The sequence below is a fragment of the Salvelinus namaycush genome, chromosome 3, assembly GCF_016432855.1.
Source record: "Salvelinus namaycush isolate Seneca chromosome 3, SaNama_1.0, whole genome shotgun sequence".
Classification (NCBI taxonomy): domain Eukaryota; kingdom Metazoa; phylum Chordata; class Actinopteri; order Salmoniformes; family Salmonidae; genus Salvelinus; species Salvelinus namaycush.
The window spans coordinates 60,502,761-60,522,901 of NC_052309.1; the positions used below are offsets into that span (position 1 = coordinate 60,502,761).

Here is a 20,141-nt window from a genome sequence, read left to right on the forward strand (position 1 = left end):
ATTGTTCATTAATTTTGAAGTACTTTTCTCCCGTTTGTTTCCTTAGTGTTCTGAGATCACTTGCAAAGAATGGCACAGAGGTTGGACTTAGTCATATTATTGTCTTGTTCATATCCTTTGATGTCTGAAGTCTATGTGTACAGTATGTGTGTGTGTGCGCATGTGTTAGTTATGCGTGGGTTGACTTATAAGCCACAGTCCCTACGGTTATATCTGCGGGCGGACAGGTTTAGGGTCATTACATATTGTGTAGATGAAGGGCGGGTGGATGAAGGGCGGGTGGATGAAGGGCAGGTGGGTGGCGGGCGGTTTGAATAAAGAGAAAACAATATATATATTTTTTTTATCCATAAATGTATAATTCTGGTGCAATTTATATCTATTGGCTACATTGAGGTTTTTCTTTAATCATTTTATACTATCATGCATTAGTGCATTAGCCTAGGGGTCTAACTGTACGCGCGCCAAATAGCCTACATGTCAATCGCCAAATGCTTTTGGGAACGGGCAAAAAAAGCTAACGTCAATCCAAGGAGGCAAAAAGGACAATGTTGGAGTATAATTCAATAAACTGCAAAATGGAGAGTTGAAAATAAAGAGAAGGGAGGGCCAGGAAAGTAATGTTTGGGGAAGATTTGGTGAAGTGGTAAAAGAGGATGATAGCAGTACCGGCTATGTTCTGTGTGGTGATTGTGAGGCGCTATACAAATTCCACTGTCACAAGACGGGACTTCAAATAGGGGTATGGAATGTCAAGGGAATTGTAGCCTCCTGTTCAGATGGGATAAATGGAAACTGAAATCTGGACACTGACTCTATGTCCATAACCTCTCACATAGACTTAATATTAACTCCTGCAGAATTAAGCATTTCTTGCAGTAAAATGACACACCAAATGTAGGCAACATTTTTACTAAATATGATTTCTTTCTTTCAGCCTCTTGAGACAATGCGAATGCTCAGTTGGATACGATCTGTAGAGGTGCTCTCTTTATCAGCATCATAAAAGCTGATAGTATTTCAACCACATAAAAGAGGCATTCAAGCCGAACTGAAATCTTATCAGAATGTCGTTTTCACAGCCTTCTATTTCCTTACAACACTTCAAGCTGATGTCATTTGGACGTTTTGCACAGAAAATCATTTTGCCCGGGGCCCTAACCGTATTTGCTCTGTGAAAGAAGATGACAGAGAGAACTTTTTTCCTTTTGTCGATTTCTGACACTATTCTGGTGAGCAGGGGTTGATTTAGTCTTCTAGGGCAGTGTTCTGTGCACCCCGTCTATTTCTATGGCCACAAGCACTGTTCATGACACAAACTGTTCACCCCCCCTCTTGTTGGCGGAGAGAACATTTAGCAGATTTAAAGCATATTTCCTGCAATTCTACACATTTTGCCACGGGGTGCAGAAAACATTTCAGTTTTCAAGCTCATTTTCTTGCAATACATTGTGCCATGTCTAATGTGTATTCATGTGATTCAAACATTATAACAAAATCTATGGGCAAAGAAAAAAACGTTAGCTGACATGGGCTAGTTGATCTGGACATTTCTGACAAGTTATAAATAGCTCTCTAATGTACGCGATGACTGACATGACAAGAGGAAAACTGATGATGTACTACCCAGTTTCCAAATTGCACCTTGTACATTCTACCATTACAACTTTCAAGAGTATGTTGAAAGCAGGACTGACCCCACAGTGGATGCCAAACTGTGGGGTGCGTCCCTGAGGGGTCGGGAGGAGGGGTGCATGTATCTAACTATCGAAAAGTTGACTAACAAATAGCCTACCAAAATGTTGGATATTATAAGCAGAAACATATCTAAATCAGGCCCCAAAATGTACAACGACAAAAACCTTCACTTTATTGCATATAGTTGGGCGGTTATTGGCAATTGCGGGTGTTTGCGGGTGGACAAACAGCTGACCCGCGCACCACTAGTGTGTGTCTGTGACTCTTTACTCTTTCTCTCTCTCTCACTTCTCTCTCATCAGCATAGAGATATATTTAGCAAGCAACCTCTTCCTCATACTTATTTTCACCAACCTCAAATCCTACTCGTCCTCCAATCGGGGACCCTCGGCTGGCCCACCGTGGCTAATCAGTCTATAATGAGATGTCACAGTTGGCATGACGGCAGAGTGATGGTCGGCCGCTCAGCCTGAAATGTATTCATGTAAAAAATTTAAAAAAACACGAAGCAGTTAATGCCACTTCCACAAATGACTCAATTTGCTGAGGAAATGAACCTAATCTGAGCTCCTGTCAATCCTACAGGGATTCCCAATCCCTGGGTCTGGAGTGTAGCCAATCTGTATGAGTAGCACATTTACCGTTCCTATCCATTAAATTTGTGTGATGGGCTCATGCTAAACATAATCCATCATCAAGTAGTAGACTCTGTGAAACGTATTTTGAATTCGTTTTGACACACCAATAATGTGTGCAATGTATGATGGTAATGATGGTTAGGTAATGATGATATAAGCTATACGTTAACCACTTCCTTTATGAATGTTAAAGCTGTGTATGCACATTACCTCTGGTGACTTGGAGGCCCTTTAAAGGTGCTACACATAGGATTTGATAGAATTTTTGCATTGTCATTTCAGAAAATGTCCATAATATTATACCAGCTTCTAACAGCTTGTAAAAACAATATATTTTGTTACTGAAAATATATTTAACAGCGATTTTAGATGGTATAATGATTCCCTACACTGTACAGTGCTTGTTTTCTCACATAAACTGAAATTTAGCAAATAGTGTAGAATTTTAGCAGCCAGGAAAGGACAGACTAGATAACCCAGACACCAAGTCAGAACAGCTTTCCTAGTTTGACAACCGATGTTGCTCCAGCTTGAGACATCAATAGGCGAATGTCACAGCCAAACACTGGCAGGCAAGTAATACTGTGAAACACGATCATTCCGCTATTAGCACCTGATATGGACATTTTCTGAAACTAAAATGCTAATTCTTTTTTTTTTTTTATCCTACGTGTAGTACCTTTAAAAAGCACCACTATTTTATACTTATAGGCATCTGCTCCTGCCTGGAGGTAGGGCCTGTCACTATCTCTCAAAAAGGGGGAGAGCAGATAAGAAACTGCAGGAATACTTACTTAAAATTCTTGCCCTCAAAAAAGGAAAGAAACATTTCTTATTCTGAGGATGTTTTTCTGTTTATCGACACGCTGAATTTCCGTGTACAGCTGCCTCTACAGAGCTATAGCCAGCCGTGGGCACCCTTCTGCATAGATTAATGCATTTGATATGTCCTCCTCCTCCAGTTTTCCTCCTGGTTTAGTGCTAGAAATCATAACTGTCTCCTCTCTGTGGCTGGGGCTTTGCTCTCCCCTCATGGAGCTGTGCAGGGGGGAGCTGGGCAATTTGTTTCTGGATGGCTCCAGGCTTATCGGCTCTGCTCGACAGATGGGCCGCGTGCCTGCCTTCTCTCCTCTCCTCAGGTTCGTTGGGGGTAGGCGCGCGCTGCTCTCTTTGCTGCGCCTGACAAAACTCATTACAGGTGCTTCCCAGGAGAGACGATGTCTCCACGAGGTCCCGTTACCCTTGCCGAACCCCGCGTCGCCGCGGAGTGCCGCCGACCCGTAGCCAAAGAGACAAAACCCATTTGGGAGTTTCAGTATGGTTGAGTGATTCTGGACTCACATTCTCAAGGCTCACAGGTTACAGACACATAGTGAGGGAAGGCCTCGTCTACAACGACAAAACACCAGTGAACAACTAGCAGATATGAGGAAGAGGATTCTGAGGATTTCTACTAAGTAAAAGCCGCATTTAACAAAGAAGTTAATAAGGCGCCGATACATTTAAAAAATATATATATTATTTAACCTTTATTTAATTAGGCAAGTCAGTTAAGAACAAATTCTTATTTACAGTGATGGCCTTCACGGTATGCTTCATATAGGCTATTCATTCATCTTAATGATATTTTCCATCAATAAATGTTCAAATCAACGGCTTCGCGAAACATGAACTGACTATATCTCTGGGTCGTGTTTGAAGAGACCTGCCTGCGTTTCTCCTCGTAATTGAATTTAAGCTATAACCTTGTGTTTAGTCAATAGCAGCAGCACAAGCAGAAGCTGATGTTTGCGTGTGATAACGCCAACGTGGCAGAGTGGTAGCGTCTCAGGCCAGGGGCTGTTATTGATCCTATTTAAACTGCTGTCTCGCTTCATCTTTTTTTCATTGGCTTTGGTTCATTTACTTATGCACCTTAAAACATGGAGTAATGCTGAGCAGCCCGAGGTGTTGTTTCACTCTGATTCTCCACTCTTCTGCTCTTATCATCCCTTCTGCTCAGGGCTTCTCAGATTCTCAGATAGGGACGATTGTAATGGGATGAAGACTGTGTGATGTCTATTTATAAAGCATAGCATTTTTTTTCCCCCCCCACCTTTATTTAACCAGGTAGGCAAGTTGAGACAAGTTCTCATTTACAACTGCGACCTGGCCAAGGTAAAGCAAAGCAGTGTGACACAAACAACAACACAGAGTTACACATGGAACAAACAAACATACAGTCAATAACACAATAGAAAAAAAATGTCTATATACGGTGTGTGCAAATGAGGTAAGATACGGGAGGTAAGGCTATAAATAAGCCATAGTGACGAAGTAATTACAATTTAGCAATTAAACACTGGAGTGGTAGATGTGCAGAAGATGAATGTGCAAATAGAGATACTGGGGTGCAAAGGAGCAAAAATAAATAAATAACAGTATGGGAACGGTGTAGTTGGATGGGCAATTTACAGATGGGCTATGTACAGGTGCAGTGATCTGTGAGCTGCTCTGACAGCTGGTGCTTAAACTTAGTGAGGGAGATATGAGTCGTTCCAGTCATTGGCAGCAGAGAACTGGAAGGAAAGGCGGCCAAAGAGGAATTGGCTTTGGTTGTGACCAGTGAAATATACCTACTGGAGCGCGTGCTACGGGTGGGTGCTGCTATGGTGACCAGTGAGCTGAGATAAGGCGGGGCTTTACCTAGCAAAGACTTATAGATGACCTGGAGACAGTGAGTTTGGCGATGAATATGAAGCGAGGGCCAGCCAACGAGAGCATACAGGTCGCAGTGGTGCGTAGTATATGGGGCTTTGGTGACAAAACGGATGGCACTGTGATAGACTACATCCAATTTGCTGAGTAGAGTGTTGGAGGCTATTTTGTAAATGACATCGCCGAAGTCAAGGATCGGTAGGATGGTCAGTTTTACGAGGGTATGTTTTGTAGCATGAGTGAAGGATGCTTTGTTGCGAAACAGGAAGCCGATTCTAGATTTCATTTTGGATTGGAGATGCTTAATGTGAGTCTGGGAGGAGAGTTTACAGTCTAACCAGACACATAGAATATGTGGACATCTACAAATACCTAAGTCAGAACTGTCCAGAGTAGTGAGGCTGGACGGGCGGGCAGGTGCTGGTAGCGATCGGTTGAAGAGCATGCAATTATTTTAACTTGCATTTAAGAGCAGTTGGAGGCCACGGAAGGAGAGTTGTATGGCATTGAAGCTCGTCTGGAGGTTAGTTAACACAGTGTCCAAAGAAGGGCCAGAAGTATACAGAATGGTATCGTCTGCGTAGAGGTTGATCAGATAATCACCAGCAGCAAGAGCGACATCATTGATGTATACAGAGAAGAGAGTCGGCCCGAGAATTGAACCCTGTGGCACCCCCATAGAGACTGTCAGAGGTCCGGACAACAGGCCCTCCGATTTGACACACTGACCTCTGTCTGAGAAGTAGTTGGTGAACCAGGCGAGGCGGTCATTTGAGAAACCAAGGGAATCTGTAATTGCTGTTGGGGAATATAGTATTTCTTTAAACACTGTGGCACTAAGGCTTTGTTTATCCTGTCTTTATTGGGGTTTCTTATGAGGACCATGACCATGTTGGGTGACATTTTATTAGGATAGTCTGGGTAGTCCACCTGTAGATTCTCTACAGATGTTCATACTATCAACAAACTACACAGGTGTATAAAATCGAGCTCACAGCCATGCAATCTCCATAGACACACATTGGCAGTAGAATGGCCCGTACTGAAGAGATAAATTACGTTCAGCGTGGCACCATCATAGGATGTTTGTCAAATTTCTGCCCTGCTAGTGCTGTCTCGGTCAACTGTAACTGCTGTTATTGTGAAGTGGAAACGTCCAGGAGCAACAACGGCACAGCCGTGAAGTGGTAGGCCACACAAGCTCACAGAACGGGACCGCCGAGTGCTGAAGCTCATAGCACATAAAAATTGTCTGTCCTCGGTTGCAACACTCCCTACCGAGTTCCAAACTGCCTCTGGAAGCAACATCAGCACAATAACTGTTCATTGGGAGCTTCATGAAATTAATTTCCATGGCTGAGCAGACGCACACAAGCCTAAGATCACCATGCGCAATGACAAGTGTCAGCTGGAGTAATGTAAAGCTCGCCGCCATTGGACTCTGGAGCAGTGGAAACGCGTTCTCTAGAGTGATGAATCACGCTTCACCATCTGGCAGTCCGATGGATGAATCTGGGTTTGGCAGATGCCAGGAGAACGCTACCTTCCCCAATGCATAGTGACAAATGTAAAGTTTGGTGGATGGTCTGGGGCTGTTTTTCATGGTTCAAGCTAGGCCCCTTAGTTCCAGTGAAGGGACATCTTAACACTACAGCATACAATGTCATTCTAGACAATTCTGTGCTTCCAACTTTGTTGCAACAGTTTGGGGAAGGACCTTTCCTGTTTTAGCATGACAATTCCCCCATTGCTCAAAGCGAGGTCCATACAGAAATGGTCTGGCGATATCATTGTGGAAGAACTTGACTGGCCTTGCCAGAACCCTGACCTCAACCCCATCAAACACCTTTGGGAGGGATTGGAACGCATATGGCGAGCCAAACCTAATCGCCCAACATCAGTGCACGAACTCACAAATGCTCTTGTGGCTGAATGGAAGCAAGTGTCCCCAGCAATGTTCCAACATGTAGTTCTGGGCTAACATCTAGAATATAATTACAAATAACTTGTAGACTGCAAATTGACTGCAAGAAGCCCAAACAGATATAATATTTGACTAAAACATAATCATTCCAAACCTTGCTTACATTTGTATAAGATCACATATACAGTATCTCTCTATTATGCGTGAGAATACTTTGGAACAGATTTATATTTAAATCACATTGAACTGATTTGATTATATGATGTTTTTACAGTCTTTTATGTCTGACAATAAAAATGTAAAATATTTTAATCTGAAAACTTGGGGGGGCAAATGAAATGACCCGGGGGCCAAATTCGGCCCTTCGGCCTGCCATTTGGGAAACCCTGCTGTAGAGCATCGACAGATGGACTATCCAAATAAAGTGTTACCCCATGGTGCAGGTGCTGGTCGAGTATCAATTTTTCCAACCCAATGGTTAGGATTCGGCGCTCTCACCGCCACGGCACGGGTTCGATTCCCAGTCAGGGAGCTACTCCTTGGGCTCCCGAGGAGCCCAAGGAGCACAATTGGCCCAGCGCTGTCCGGGTTAGGGTAGGGTTTGGCTGGGGTAGGCTGTCATTGTAAAATAAGAATTTGTTGTTAACTGACTTGCCAAGTTAAATAAAAAAAATAAAAAAAACGAATTTCCCAACATTAGCTGCATCCTACTGTACACCCTTCTCCTTCATTGAAGGGCACTCCAACTGTGCCAGTCCCATCCCCACCTCAACATATTCCTTTAGGGAGCATCAAAAGTAGCCTGAGCGGCAGACGGACAGTGTTAGTGGAGTTCATATTCACACGGACGACTATCTGACTTTGAACATTTTCTCTGAAAGACCCTGTCACAGGGAAGGGTGCGTTTTCCTCCCTCCTGAGTGTACCCTATTTTCCAATGGCAGGTCAAACTGTGCCTAGCCATGTGTTAAATCAGGTCACATGGAGGCTTCTGTCACCTCCCACTAGCAGGAGAAAGAGTTTTTGGAGATGAAGGGGAAGGAGATAGAAGGTGAAAGGAGGACAAAACGAAGCAGGGGGGAGTAGTTTTCAACAACCAATTACCTCACTGGTTTCCTGGAGAAAGTGCACTAACCTAGTTTGGTTGGTGGAAGTGGTTGTGTAAATGTGTTTCTCCTTGTTGAAAAACAGGAAATGTGCTATTTATCTGCACTTCAGTTGCCTATCTTGTGGTGTTTCAGGGTCTCTTCCAGCTTTGACACTAAACAGGGAGTGTCACTTAACAAAGTAGTGAGAGAACGTAGTTCTGTTAACAACGGACAATCACACACTTGATTAAACAGCCATTTCAGAGAGGGAGGTGAGGACGGGAGATCAGTTCCGCACAAATAAACTCTGCAGTGCTGTCACATAAGCCATAAACCCCTCCCACACACACACACACACACACACACACACACACACACACACACACACACACACACACACACACACACACACACACACACACACACACACACACACACACACACACAGTCATAGACAAAATACACAAATAGTCATACACTGTTATAGCACACATACACACACAGTTATACACTTAATCATACGTACACTGTCTGCACTACCAACACAACACAAGTGACCCAGAAAAATACGAGAAAAATACGTTCCAAACAGCTTTAAAGGAGGGTGGGAACGGTCTGTTCAATACTCTCTGACAGCACAGCAGCAGGGAGAGATTCCCTTTGACTCTCTATGACTCAAACGGGATTTCAGATTGCATGTCATTCAGGGCGTTTACACGCCATGTTTACTCTCCTTGTCTCCTTGTGTTCTTCTGTATCAGACACAAACAGGATGAAATACCAGCCTTCCTCTGTCAGACTTCACTGTAATAGAATAGTATGGGTGAGATCATTAACTAGGCATCGTTAAAAGAAACAAATACACTTCTGTTAATTTCATGCAGGAAAAGAGAATCAATTGGCCTGAACACCGAGCTACTATTTCCTTCATTATCCATGGACCGTGCGCTGTTCCATCTAATCAACTTCAGATCACATTTTAAACTCAGGTTTTCATATTGTCATGATGCTTGAAGGAGAGTATGGACAGAGAGATAGAGAGAGAAACGGAGAGATAGAGGGATAGAGAGAGCGTCGGTGGGAGTCTTTAATTAAAGCTGATTATGCTTAATGTTCTCCGTCCATGCAGTAATGGCTCCCGTGGTAGTCCTCACACAACCTCGGGATCAAGCGGAAGTTAATTGGCTGTTAAGACGCTCCCTTTCTTTTCCCTCTCAGACCGTCTTCTCCCCCCCTCTTTCTCTCCTTCAGAGGAATCGGAGCGAATGACCGCCTGTGGCTTTTCAGTATTTTAATTGACGCTACGGTTGTAATCTATGAGAACATCTCCAAACTGTCTCACTGGGCTCAGAGCCACTTTCACATCCAATACAGTTCATGGGCTAAAATATTAGGTATTTTATGGCTTCTAACGGTTGCATCCAAAATGGCACTCTATTTAGTGCACTTTTGACTAGAGTCCGTTGCGTTTCTCAAGTAGTGCCCTATACGTATATGGTTGCAATCTAAGAGTTGGCTACCAGTTCTATTTATAACCTAGGAATTGTAGTTCTGGGCTGATCCTACCATGTCACATCCTGTCCTATCAGTGCATGGTCTGAGGCAGGCTATGGCTGCCTATTAGAGGCTCAGGGGGGACAGAGCCTAGCATGAGCAACAGCCTTGTGACTGACTGGGACTGAGCATGTCACTCGTCGTCCCTTAGTGTGCACATTTGGTAAGCTATGATGAAGAGCTCCGTCAGGCATTCAGGGGTTGTGTAAGAGGAGCATCTCAAGAGAACACGCATACAGACGGCGGAAGTAGTGGTGGGGATGTTTGGTGTTATAAAACAAAAATGGTATTATCTTATTAGCATAAAACGAACTGGGCTCGCACTCACATGCTCTTATTGTGATACTGGCCCTTCACTAAAGGAGCATGTTTTCTCCCTTTAATGGAATCCATGGACAAGCACCGGGCCTACATTCCTACATGAGTTCCGTTTACCCAGCTGGATATGACAGTTTATCTGACAGAATACATTACATTGCTCAGCAGTCAATAGCGCTGAAACATTTTAAACCTGAGTTAGTGTCAGCGGTGTATTCATGTGGCTGTGATTGTCCTTGGGGCGTTTGGCAATCAGTCGGGAGCCCATGTCTTTCACCACAGTGACGAGTCTCAGTGACAAAGCCATAAACAAAAGACACATCCAGCTCAGGATCTGAATGATTTGCCTTCCCTCTCTTACAGTACAATACAGGACATTAATGTTGAACATTCAGACTACCGAAATAGAAAGGAAGTCATTTTATGTCCTTTATGTCCTATGTGGCTCTAGGGCTTCCTGTCAACCTTACTGAAGGACACAGCAGCAGTAGTGATGTCCATAGGGCATTATGCCACCCTGCCACCCTCAGGTCTCTGTCTCCCTGTCCACTCCCCCACTCTGCTCTGCACCACATCACCACTACCACATGAAGGTCCTCTATAGCCGGCGGACGCATCTTTAGGAGCCTGCTCTCTTCTTTATGTTGTCCTGCAGCCCCTTGTCCATCTCTGTTTGTTAGAGATCCAATCAGCTAGTTCTGAACCAAGCCCAATGTGCCAACCAACACAGATAATTACAAAGGGCTGTAAATAGACATGCAGCCTTTCCTCTCTCCTTCCCTCCCTCCATCCTCCACCACTCAATGGGGGTAAGGGAGGTTTGAGGGGTGGTGGGAGAGTAAAGATGGGGAATAGGTAGTCTAGCGGTTATGAGCGTTGGACCAGTAACTGAAAAGTCATTGGTTAGAATCCCCTAGGTGAAAAAACTGTCGACCTGCCCTTGAGCAAGGCACTTTACCCTAATTGATCCTGTAAGTTGCACTGAATAAGAGTGCCTGCTAAATGACTAAAATGTCAATGTAAATCATTAGAAAGGCAAAAGGGGAGGGGCTTACACAAAAGGCCAGAAATACAGAACCAGTCTAAAGTTTGGACACACCTACTCATTCAAGGGTTTTTCTTTATTTTTACTATTTTCTACATTGTAGAATAATAGTGAAGACATCAACACTATGAAATAACACATATGGAATCATGTAGTAAACAAAAAAGAGTTAAACAAATCAAAATATATTTTCGATTTTAGATTCTTCAAAGTAGCCACCCTTTGCCTTGATGACAGCTTTGCACACTCTTGGCATTCTCTCAACCAGCTTCACCTGGAATGCTTTTCCAACAGTCTTGAAGGAGTTCCCACATATGCTGAGCACTTGTTGGCTGCTTTTCCTTCACTCTGCAGTCCAACTCATCCCAAACCATCTCAATTGGGTTGAGGTTCACGGTGGGAACCATACATGCGGAGATCATCCGCTCACTTACTCTGCGTCTCACAAAGACACAGTGGTTGGAACCAAAAATCGCAAATTTGGACTCATCAGACCAAAGGACAGATTTCCACCGGCCTAATGTCTATTGCTCGTGTTTCTTGGCCCAAGAAAGTCTCTTCTTATTGGTGTCCTTTAGCAGTAGTTTATTTGCAGCAATTTGACCATGAAGGCCTGATTCACACAGTCCCCTCTGAACAGTTGATGTTGAGATGTGTCTTTTACTTGAACTCTGTGAAACATTTATTTGGACTGCAATTTCTGAGGCTGGTAACTCTAATGAATTTATCCTCTGCAGCAGAAAACTCTTGGTTTTCCTTTCCTGTGGCGGTCCTCATGAGAGCTAGTTTCATCATAGCGCTTGATGGTGTTCGTGACTGCACTTGAAGAAACTTTCAAAGTTCTTGAAATGTTCCGGATTGACTGACCTTCATGTCTTCAATTAATGATGGACTGTCATTTCTCTTTGCTTATTTAAGCTTTTCTTGCCATAATATGGACTTGGTCTTTTACCAAATAGGTCTATCTTCTGTATACCACCCCTACCTTGTCACAACACAACTGATTGGCTCAAACGTATTAAGAAGGAAAGAAATTCCACAAATTAACTTTTAACAAGGCACACCTGTTAATTGAAGTGCATTCCAGGTGACTACCTCATGAAGCTGGTTGAGAGAATGCCAAGTGTGTGCAAAGCTGTCATCAAGGAAAAGGGTGGCTATTTGAAGGCTGTGTCACAACTGGCCGTGACTGGGAGTCCCATAGGGCGGCGTACAATTGGCCTAGCGTCGTCTGGGTTAGGGGAGGGTTTGGCTCGTCGCGATCTATCGATTCCTTGTGGCGGGCCGGGCGCTTGCAGGCTGACTTCGGTCGTCAGTTGAACAGTGTTTCCTCCAGCACAATGGTGCGGGTGGGTGTTAAGAAGTGTGGTTTGGCGAGTCATGTTTCGGAGGACGTATAACTCGACCTTCGCCTCTCCCGAGCCTGTTGGGGAGTTGCAGCGATGAGACAAGATCGTAATTGGATATCACAAAATTGGGGAGAAAAAGTGACAAAAAATCAAATTAAAAAAAAATGTAACACAGTCAATGTGGAAATAGTGTTCTTAATGTATTCACATAATGTGTTGATGAACATCATGCTGTGCCTGATGATGGTAGATGTTGTGTAACTGAGTCATGTGTTAAGGCGATATGTGTTGTTGTGATGGTCAGTGGAGGAAGAGGAGTGTGGATTAAGTTCTAGAGACAGTCAGCGCAGTAAGCAGAGTCCTCTCCCACAGTCTGGACTGGACATTCTGTTTTATCACAGAAGTCTTGTTGTCTGGACAGCCACTGATGCATCAACACATCAGAGCCTGCACACCGGAGTGTCTTTGGACAGACAACACACACACACACTCATTAAATGAGAATGACGCAATGTGATAGAAGGAGGTTAGCTGTGGCTTCAGGGCCGAATCAGGCTACCCCTCCTCCCTAACACATGTCCACACACACACACACACACACACACACACACACACACACACACACACACACACACACACACACACACACACACACACACACACACACACACACACACACACACACACACACACACACACACACACACACACCTTTTATTTCCTCCTTCCCTTCTGTTGTATGTATGATGTGTTTGTTGTTGTGTCCCTCTACACCGTAATATAGATTTCGGTGGCGTACACCTAGTGCATTCACATAGGCTTTGAGAACGTGTCTGTGCGTGCATGCATCCGTGCGTGTGTGTGTTTATTCCCCCCCGAGTGTCATTTGTTTCCTGGAGGTGCGAGTGCGGAGGTATGTTAGTATAGTTTTTATGTGGTACTCACCTTCCACATGTGTCTCCAGTGCACAGAGAGCAACCACTCAGTTGTCAGTGGCTGGCTGTTGTACATTCCTTGATTCCTATGCGTGTGCCTCAGCGCGGCGCTAGTCTTATCATCCAAACAGGCAAATAGCCAGCCTCTGATTTAATCAACTGTATTGGGAGCCACAGAGAAAGAAGGAGGGAGGGATGCACTATCAGCTGATAACTGTCCTCCAAGCTAGGCTAACCCTGCTCCTTCTCGCGCGTGTGACATCTCGTGGTGGAAGGCTGGGGCCCACGTGACTGGAGTTGATGTCCGCCCTCCATGCCGTCTCTGTGGGCGAAAGACAGACAGCAGTGGGCCGTCCTCACCCAGCACCCAGCTGGGGGCAGACACAGCCAGGCCTCTACCCAGCACGGTGAACATATGCCTGGGGCTTCAGCGTTGCCCCTTTACTCCTCAGCTCCACCGACCAATCATAAAACTAGGCTGCATCTCAAATGGTACCCTTTTCCCTGGTCAAAAGTAGTGCACTATGTAGGGAATAGGGTGCCATTTGGGATGGAGCCACAACACTCATCTTAGAGAGGAGGAGGGGGAGGGGCCGGTTGTCAATCTGATATCAAACCGTGAGGCAGACGGCTGTCAGGACTGCTGCCTTCCCCATTGTTATTCTGTCACGTCCATCACAGATGCCCCATACATACATACATACATACATACATACATACATACATACATACATACATACATACATACATACATACATACATACATACATACATACATACAGTTGAAGTTGGACGTTTACATACATACACCCTCGCCAAATACATTTAAACTCAGTTTTTCATGATTTCTGACATTTAATCCTAGTAAAAATTCCCTGTCTTAGGTCAGTTAGGATCACCACTTTATTTTAATAATGTGAAATGTCCAAATAATAGTAAAGAGAATGATTATTTCAGCTTTAATTCTTTCATCACATTCCCAGTGAATCAGAAGTTTACATACATTCAATTAGTATTTGGTAGCATTGCCTTTAAATTGTTTAACTTGGATCAAATGTTTCGGGTAGCCTTCCACAAGCTTCCCACAGTAAATTGGGTGAATTTTGGCCCATGCCGCATGACAGAGCTGGTGTAACTGAGTCAGGTTTGTAGACCTCCTTGCTCGTACACACTTTTTCAGTTCTGCCCACAGATTTTCTATAGGATTGATGTCAGGGCTTTGTGATGGCCACTCCAATACCTTGACTTTGTTGTCCTTAAACCATTTTGCCAAAACTTTGGAAGTATGCTTGGGGTCATTGTCCATTTGGAAGACCCCTTTGCGACCAAGCTTTAACTTCCTGACTGATGTCTTGAGATGTTGCTTCAATATATCCACATACTTTCCCTTCCTCATGATGCCATCTATTTTGTGGAGTGCACCAGTCCCTCCTGCAGCAAAGCACCCCCACAACATGATGCTGCCACCCCCATGCTTCACGGCTGGGATGGTGTTCTTCGGCTTGCAAGCCTCACCATTTTTCCTCCAAACATAACGATGGTCATTATGGCCAAACAGTTCAATTTTTGTTTCATCAGACCAGAGGACATTTCTCCAAAAAGTACGATCTTTGTCCCTGTGTGCAGTTGCAAACCGTAGTCTGTCTTTTTTATGGCAGTTTTGGAGCAGGGGCTTCTTCCTTGCTTAGCGGCCTGTCAGGTTATGTCGATATAGGACTCGTTTTACTGTGGATATAGATGCCTTTGTACCTGTTTCCTCCAGCATCTTCACAAGGTCCTTTGCTATTGTTCTGGGATTGATTTGCACTTTTCACACCAAAGTACGTTAATCTCTAGGAGACAGAACACGTCTCCTTCCTGAGCGGTATGTCGGCTGCGTGGTCCCATGGTGTTTATACTTGCGTACTATTGTTTGTACAGATGAACGTGGTACCTTCAGGCGTTTGGAAATTGCTCCCAAGGACGAATCAGACTTGTGGAGGTCTGCAATTTTCTTCTGAGGTCTTGGCTGATTTATTTTGATTTTCCCATGATGTCAAGCAAAGAGGCACTGAGTTTGAAGGTAGGCCTTGAAATACATCCACAGGTACACCTCCAATTGACTCAAATGATGTCAATTAGCCTATCAGAAGCTTCTAAAGCCATGACATCTTTTTCTGGAATTTTCCATGCTGTTTAATGGCACAGTCAATTTAGTGTATGTAAACTTCTGACCCACTGGAATTGTGATACGGTGAATTATAAGTAAAATAAACTGTCTGTAAACAATTGTTGGAAAAATGACTTGTGTCATGCACACAGTAGATGTCCTAACCGACTTCCCAAAACTATAGTTCGTTAACAATCCATTGGCGGAGTGGTTGAAAAACGAGTTTTAATGACTCCAACCTAAGTGTATGTAAACTTCCGACTTCAACTGTCATCATACCTGTCTTGTGTAATATATACTGAATAGCTAGTCTTCACTCGCTGTGTTATATGGCTATATTATATTGCAGGTCCTTGGCTTTGTGAGGACAGTGGTACTATGTATAAGGTCTCACCTCTTGATCTGCTGTTTGTTATGACGTACTGTATAGCAACCACCTAGAACCACCCATGTTTTAGCATCTACTACTTTACCAAGATCAGCTGTGACTTAGCGTAGATATGTCTAATGGGTCGTAATGTACCAGACAATCTCCTCTTTCAGAGGTGACCGTTGTTATGGGATCAATTTCCTTTTTTTCTAAGGTGTGTGTTATTACGAGGTCAGTCTCTTCTCTTTTTAAGGTGTGTGTTATTACGAGGTCAATCTCTTCTCTGTCTAAGGTGTGTGTTATTGTGTCCTGATATCTCCTCATCCTCCTATCATATCCACGGTGTGTGTTGTAACGGTGTGTTGCAGTGCGCATGCTCAGGACAGGTCTGGCGACCCAGAGATGATACTGATGATTGATCCTGGCGGTGGGATAAGTACCCAGCTCAGCACCGGCCCACTGAAACGCAGCCAGCCGGAAAATTAGAAATCTCTTCATCCCTGGTCCATTTGATATCCGGTATCATCTTCCCAGCTCGTACGGTGCAGGCCAGGCACTCCCCTCTCACAGCCAATAAATCTGTAATTAAATGATATGTGTGTGTGTATACGTGAGTGCCCGGTGCACGTCCTTGAAGGATTACCTCTGGCAGTGGGGTGATAGGATGTAGGGGGGTCGTGAAGGGGGGTTGCTCAAATGTCAAAGCCCCCCCCCCCCCACACACACACCTTACCTCACACCTTACCCCCACCTCCCACCTTACCTCACACCTTACCTCCCATCTCACACCTTACCTCACAGCTTACATCCACCATACCTCACACCTTACCTCCCATCTCACACCTTACCGCACACCTCCCACCTTACCTCACAGCTTACCTCACAACTTTTCTCCCACCTTACCTCACACCTTACCTCACACCTTACTTCACACCTTACCTCCCACCTCACACCGCCCACCTTACTTCACACCTTACCTCACAACTCACACCTTACCTCACACCTCCCAACCTACCTCCCAACTTACCTCCCACTTTACCTCACACCTTACCTCACACGTTACCTCCCACCTTCCACACATCCCACCTTACCTCCCACCTTACCCCACACCTCCCACACCTCACACCTTACCTCCCACACTTCACACCTCACCTTCCACACCTCACACCAGCCTCCCGGGTGGCGCAGTGGTCTAGGGCACTGCATCGCAGTGCTAGCTGTGCCACCAGAGTCTCTGGGTTCACGCCCAGGCTCTGTCGCAGCCGGCCGCAACCGGGAGGTCCGTGGGGCGACGCACAATTGGCATAGCGTCGTCCGGGTTAGGGAGGGTTTGGCCGGTAGGGATATCCTTGTCTCAGTATGTAAATGTAAAAAAATGTATGCACTCTACTGTAAGTCGCTCTGGATAAGAGCGTCTGCTAAATGACTAAAATGTAAATGTAAAAATGTCATGCCTTACCTACCAAACTCACTGGTAGTGAGAAGAGACAGAAAAGAGACATCAAAGCGTCTCTCATGATTGTTCTGAGTGTTTGTCTAACCCTGTTGTGTTGTTGTGTTCCATCCAGGCACCTCTGCCCAGGGCAACCCCCTCCTGGCCTCCCTGCCTGTCCCGGGACGGCCCCTGCAGCCCCACCTTGACCTCAAGCACTTCCTGCCTTTCAGGCTCAATGGATCGTCCCCCCTCAGCCTCTTCCCTAACTTCAGCACAGTGAGTCACACAGCACGGCATGACACATCAACATCACCTAGTCATATCTACGTAACTACCACACTGCTGGTGTGAACTCAAAATACCTTTTGGTCTGTAAAATATTCTGTTATTTTCATGAGCTTAAGATGTTTGAAAAAATTGGCTACTCAAAGTGCCTGATGCCATTACCTTAAATTCCAATATATCTGTTAGTATTATAGAGTCACGCCCACCTTTGTGCGGACATTGTCAAAGGCTCCTCCCACTAGACAGGTAGGGAACCAAGGTGACCAGAAGAGTACAGTATCGGTTCTTGGGGGATTTAGGAGAAGAGAAGTAAGAGTGAAATTGTGAAGAGATCTGCAAATTTAAATATAGTTCATGTATTTGAACTGTACTCTAAATTAAATGTACTCCAAATAGAAATAAGCACATATAATAATTTGAGAGGGTGGGAAGGGGAGTATGGAGGGGGTGGGAAGGGGATATATAGACAATGTATGAAATTGAAATATGCTTGATTATCTACCATGGAAAAATGATACGAACAAATATAATTGAAAAATAACTGTAAAAAATTTAGTAATGAGTTGAGTAGAATACAATTACATAATTTTCTTATTTGCATATTCTAACATGTTGTCACGCCCTGACCATAGAACGCTGTTTATTCACTGTTGGTTGGGGCGTGATAGTGACTAGGGTGGGTCATCTAGGTGATTAATGGTTTATGTTGGCCTGGTATGTTTCCCAATCAGAGACAGCTGTTTATCGTTGTCTCTGATTGGGGATCATATTTAGGCAACCATTTCCTCATTGTGCTTTGTGGGATCTTGTCTACAGGTAGTTACCTGTGTGCACACCAGTAGCGTCATGTTTCGTTTGTGCCTGTGCTTTATTGTTTTGTTTGGTGAGTTTAAATTTATTAAAATATGTGGAACTCTACGCACGCTGCGCCTTGGTCCGATCATTATGACGAACGTAACAGAAGATCCCACCAACAACGGACCAAGCAGCATGCCCGGGAGATAATGGCATCCTGGTCGATAGAGGAGATTAGGGAGAGAACATCATGGACTTGGGACGACATAATAGCAGGAGAGAAGAGCCTGCCATGGAGGCAAGCGGAAGCAGCGAAGGAGGGACAACGACGAAGTCGGGGAGGTAGGCCACAGAAATCCCAATAATTATTTTGGGGGGGGCACATGGAGCAGTCGGCGGAGCCGAGGAGTGAACCAGAGCCAGTCTGGGAGAAGGAGAATTTGGAGGAGAGAGAAATGGGAGAGTTGTTGAGTTGGTGGAGGATGCACGGATTTGGAATAAAGGAACGTGTTGTCAGTTTGGTGCCACCTGAGTCAGCTCCCCGTACTCGTCCTGAGTAGTGTGTTAAAGTTCCGGAACAGTTGATGCCGGCTATACACACCAGGTCTCCAGTGCGCCTTCACAACCCACTACGTCCTGTTCCTGCTCCTCGCACTTGCCGTGTGAAGTGTGTTAAAGTTCCGGTACCATTGATGCCGGCTATACGCACCAGGTCTCCAGTACGTCTCCCCAGCCCGGTACGTCCTGTGCCTGCTCCTCGCACTCTCCCTCAAGTGCGTGTTCCCAGTCAGGTGCATCCTGTGCCTGCTCCTCGTACTCTCCCTCAAGTGCGTGTTCCCAGTCAGGTGCATCCTGTGCCTGCTCCTCGCACTCTCCCTCAAGTGCGTGTTCCCAGTCAGGTGCATCCTGTGCCTGCTCCTCGCACTCTCCCTCAAGTGCGTGTTCCCAGTCAGGTGCATCCTGTGCCTGCTCCTCGCACTCTCCCTCAAGTGCGTGTTCCCAGTCAGGTGCATCCTGTGCCTGCTCCTCGCACTCTCCCTCAAGTGCGTGTTCCCAGTCAGGTGCATCCTGTGCCTGCTCCTCGCACTCTCCCTCAAGTGCGTGTTCCCAGTCAGGTGCATCCTGTGCCTGCTCCTCGCACTCTCCCTCAAGTGCGTGTTCCCAGTCAGGTGCATCCTGTGCCTGCTCCTCGCACTCTCCCTCAAGTGCGTGTTCCCAGTCAGGTGCATCCTGTGCCTGCTCCTCGCACTCTCCCTCAAGTGCGTGTTCCCAGTCAGGTGCATCCTGTGCCTGCTCCTCGCACTCTCCCTCAAGTGCGTGTTCCCAGTCAGGTGCATCCTGTGCCTGCTCCTCGCACTCTCCTTGGAGTGCGTGTCCACAGTCCAGCACGTCCTGTGCCTCCTCCCCGCACTCGGCCTGAGGTGCGTGTCATCAGCCCGGTACCACCAGTGCCGGCCCCACGCACCAAGCTTCCGGCGACAGTTCCCAGTCCAGAGCTTCCGGCGACAGTTCCCAGTCCAGAGTTTCTGGTGACGGTCGACAGTCAGGAATCTCCAACGACGGTCCACAGTCAGGAATCTCCAACGACGGTCCACAGTCCGGAACCTCCTGAGACGGTCCGCGGTCCGGAACCTCCTGAGACGGTCCGGAGCCTCCTGACACGGTCCGCGGTCCGGAGCCTTCAGCAGGGGTTCTCAGTCCGGAGCCTTCAGCAGGGGTTCTCAGTCCGGAGCCTTCAGCAGGGGTTCTCAGTCCAGAGCCTCCTGCCACGGTCCGGTTCCTCCGGCGACGATCCACGGTCCGGAGCCTCCGGCGACGATCCCCGCACCAGAGCCGCCATGGAGGATGACGTATCTGCGAG

At 45.8% G+C, this 20,141-nt stretch overlaps 1 protein-coding gene across 1 annotated transcript in view; it reads left to right on the forward strand.

Annotated features, from left to right (window-relative positions):
- Nucleotides 1-20,141, forward strand: part of LOC120043956 (zinc finger protein 385C-like) — a 105,958-nt gene that overhangs the window by 62,253 nt on the left and 23,564 nt on the right. Inside the window, exon 2 of the mRNA XM_038988552.1 lies at nucleotides 17,334-17,476. Coding sequence (XP_038844480.1) covers nucleotides 17,334-17,476 — 143 coding nt within the window. The remainder of the gene's footprint in view (nucleotides 1-17,333; nucleotides 17,477-20,141) is intronic.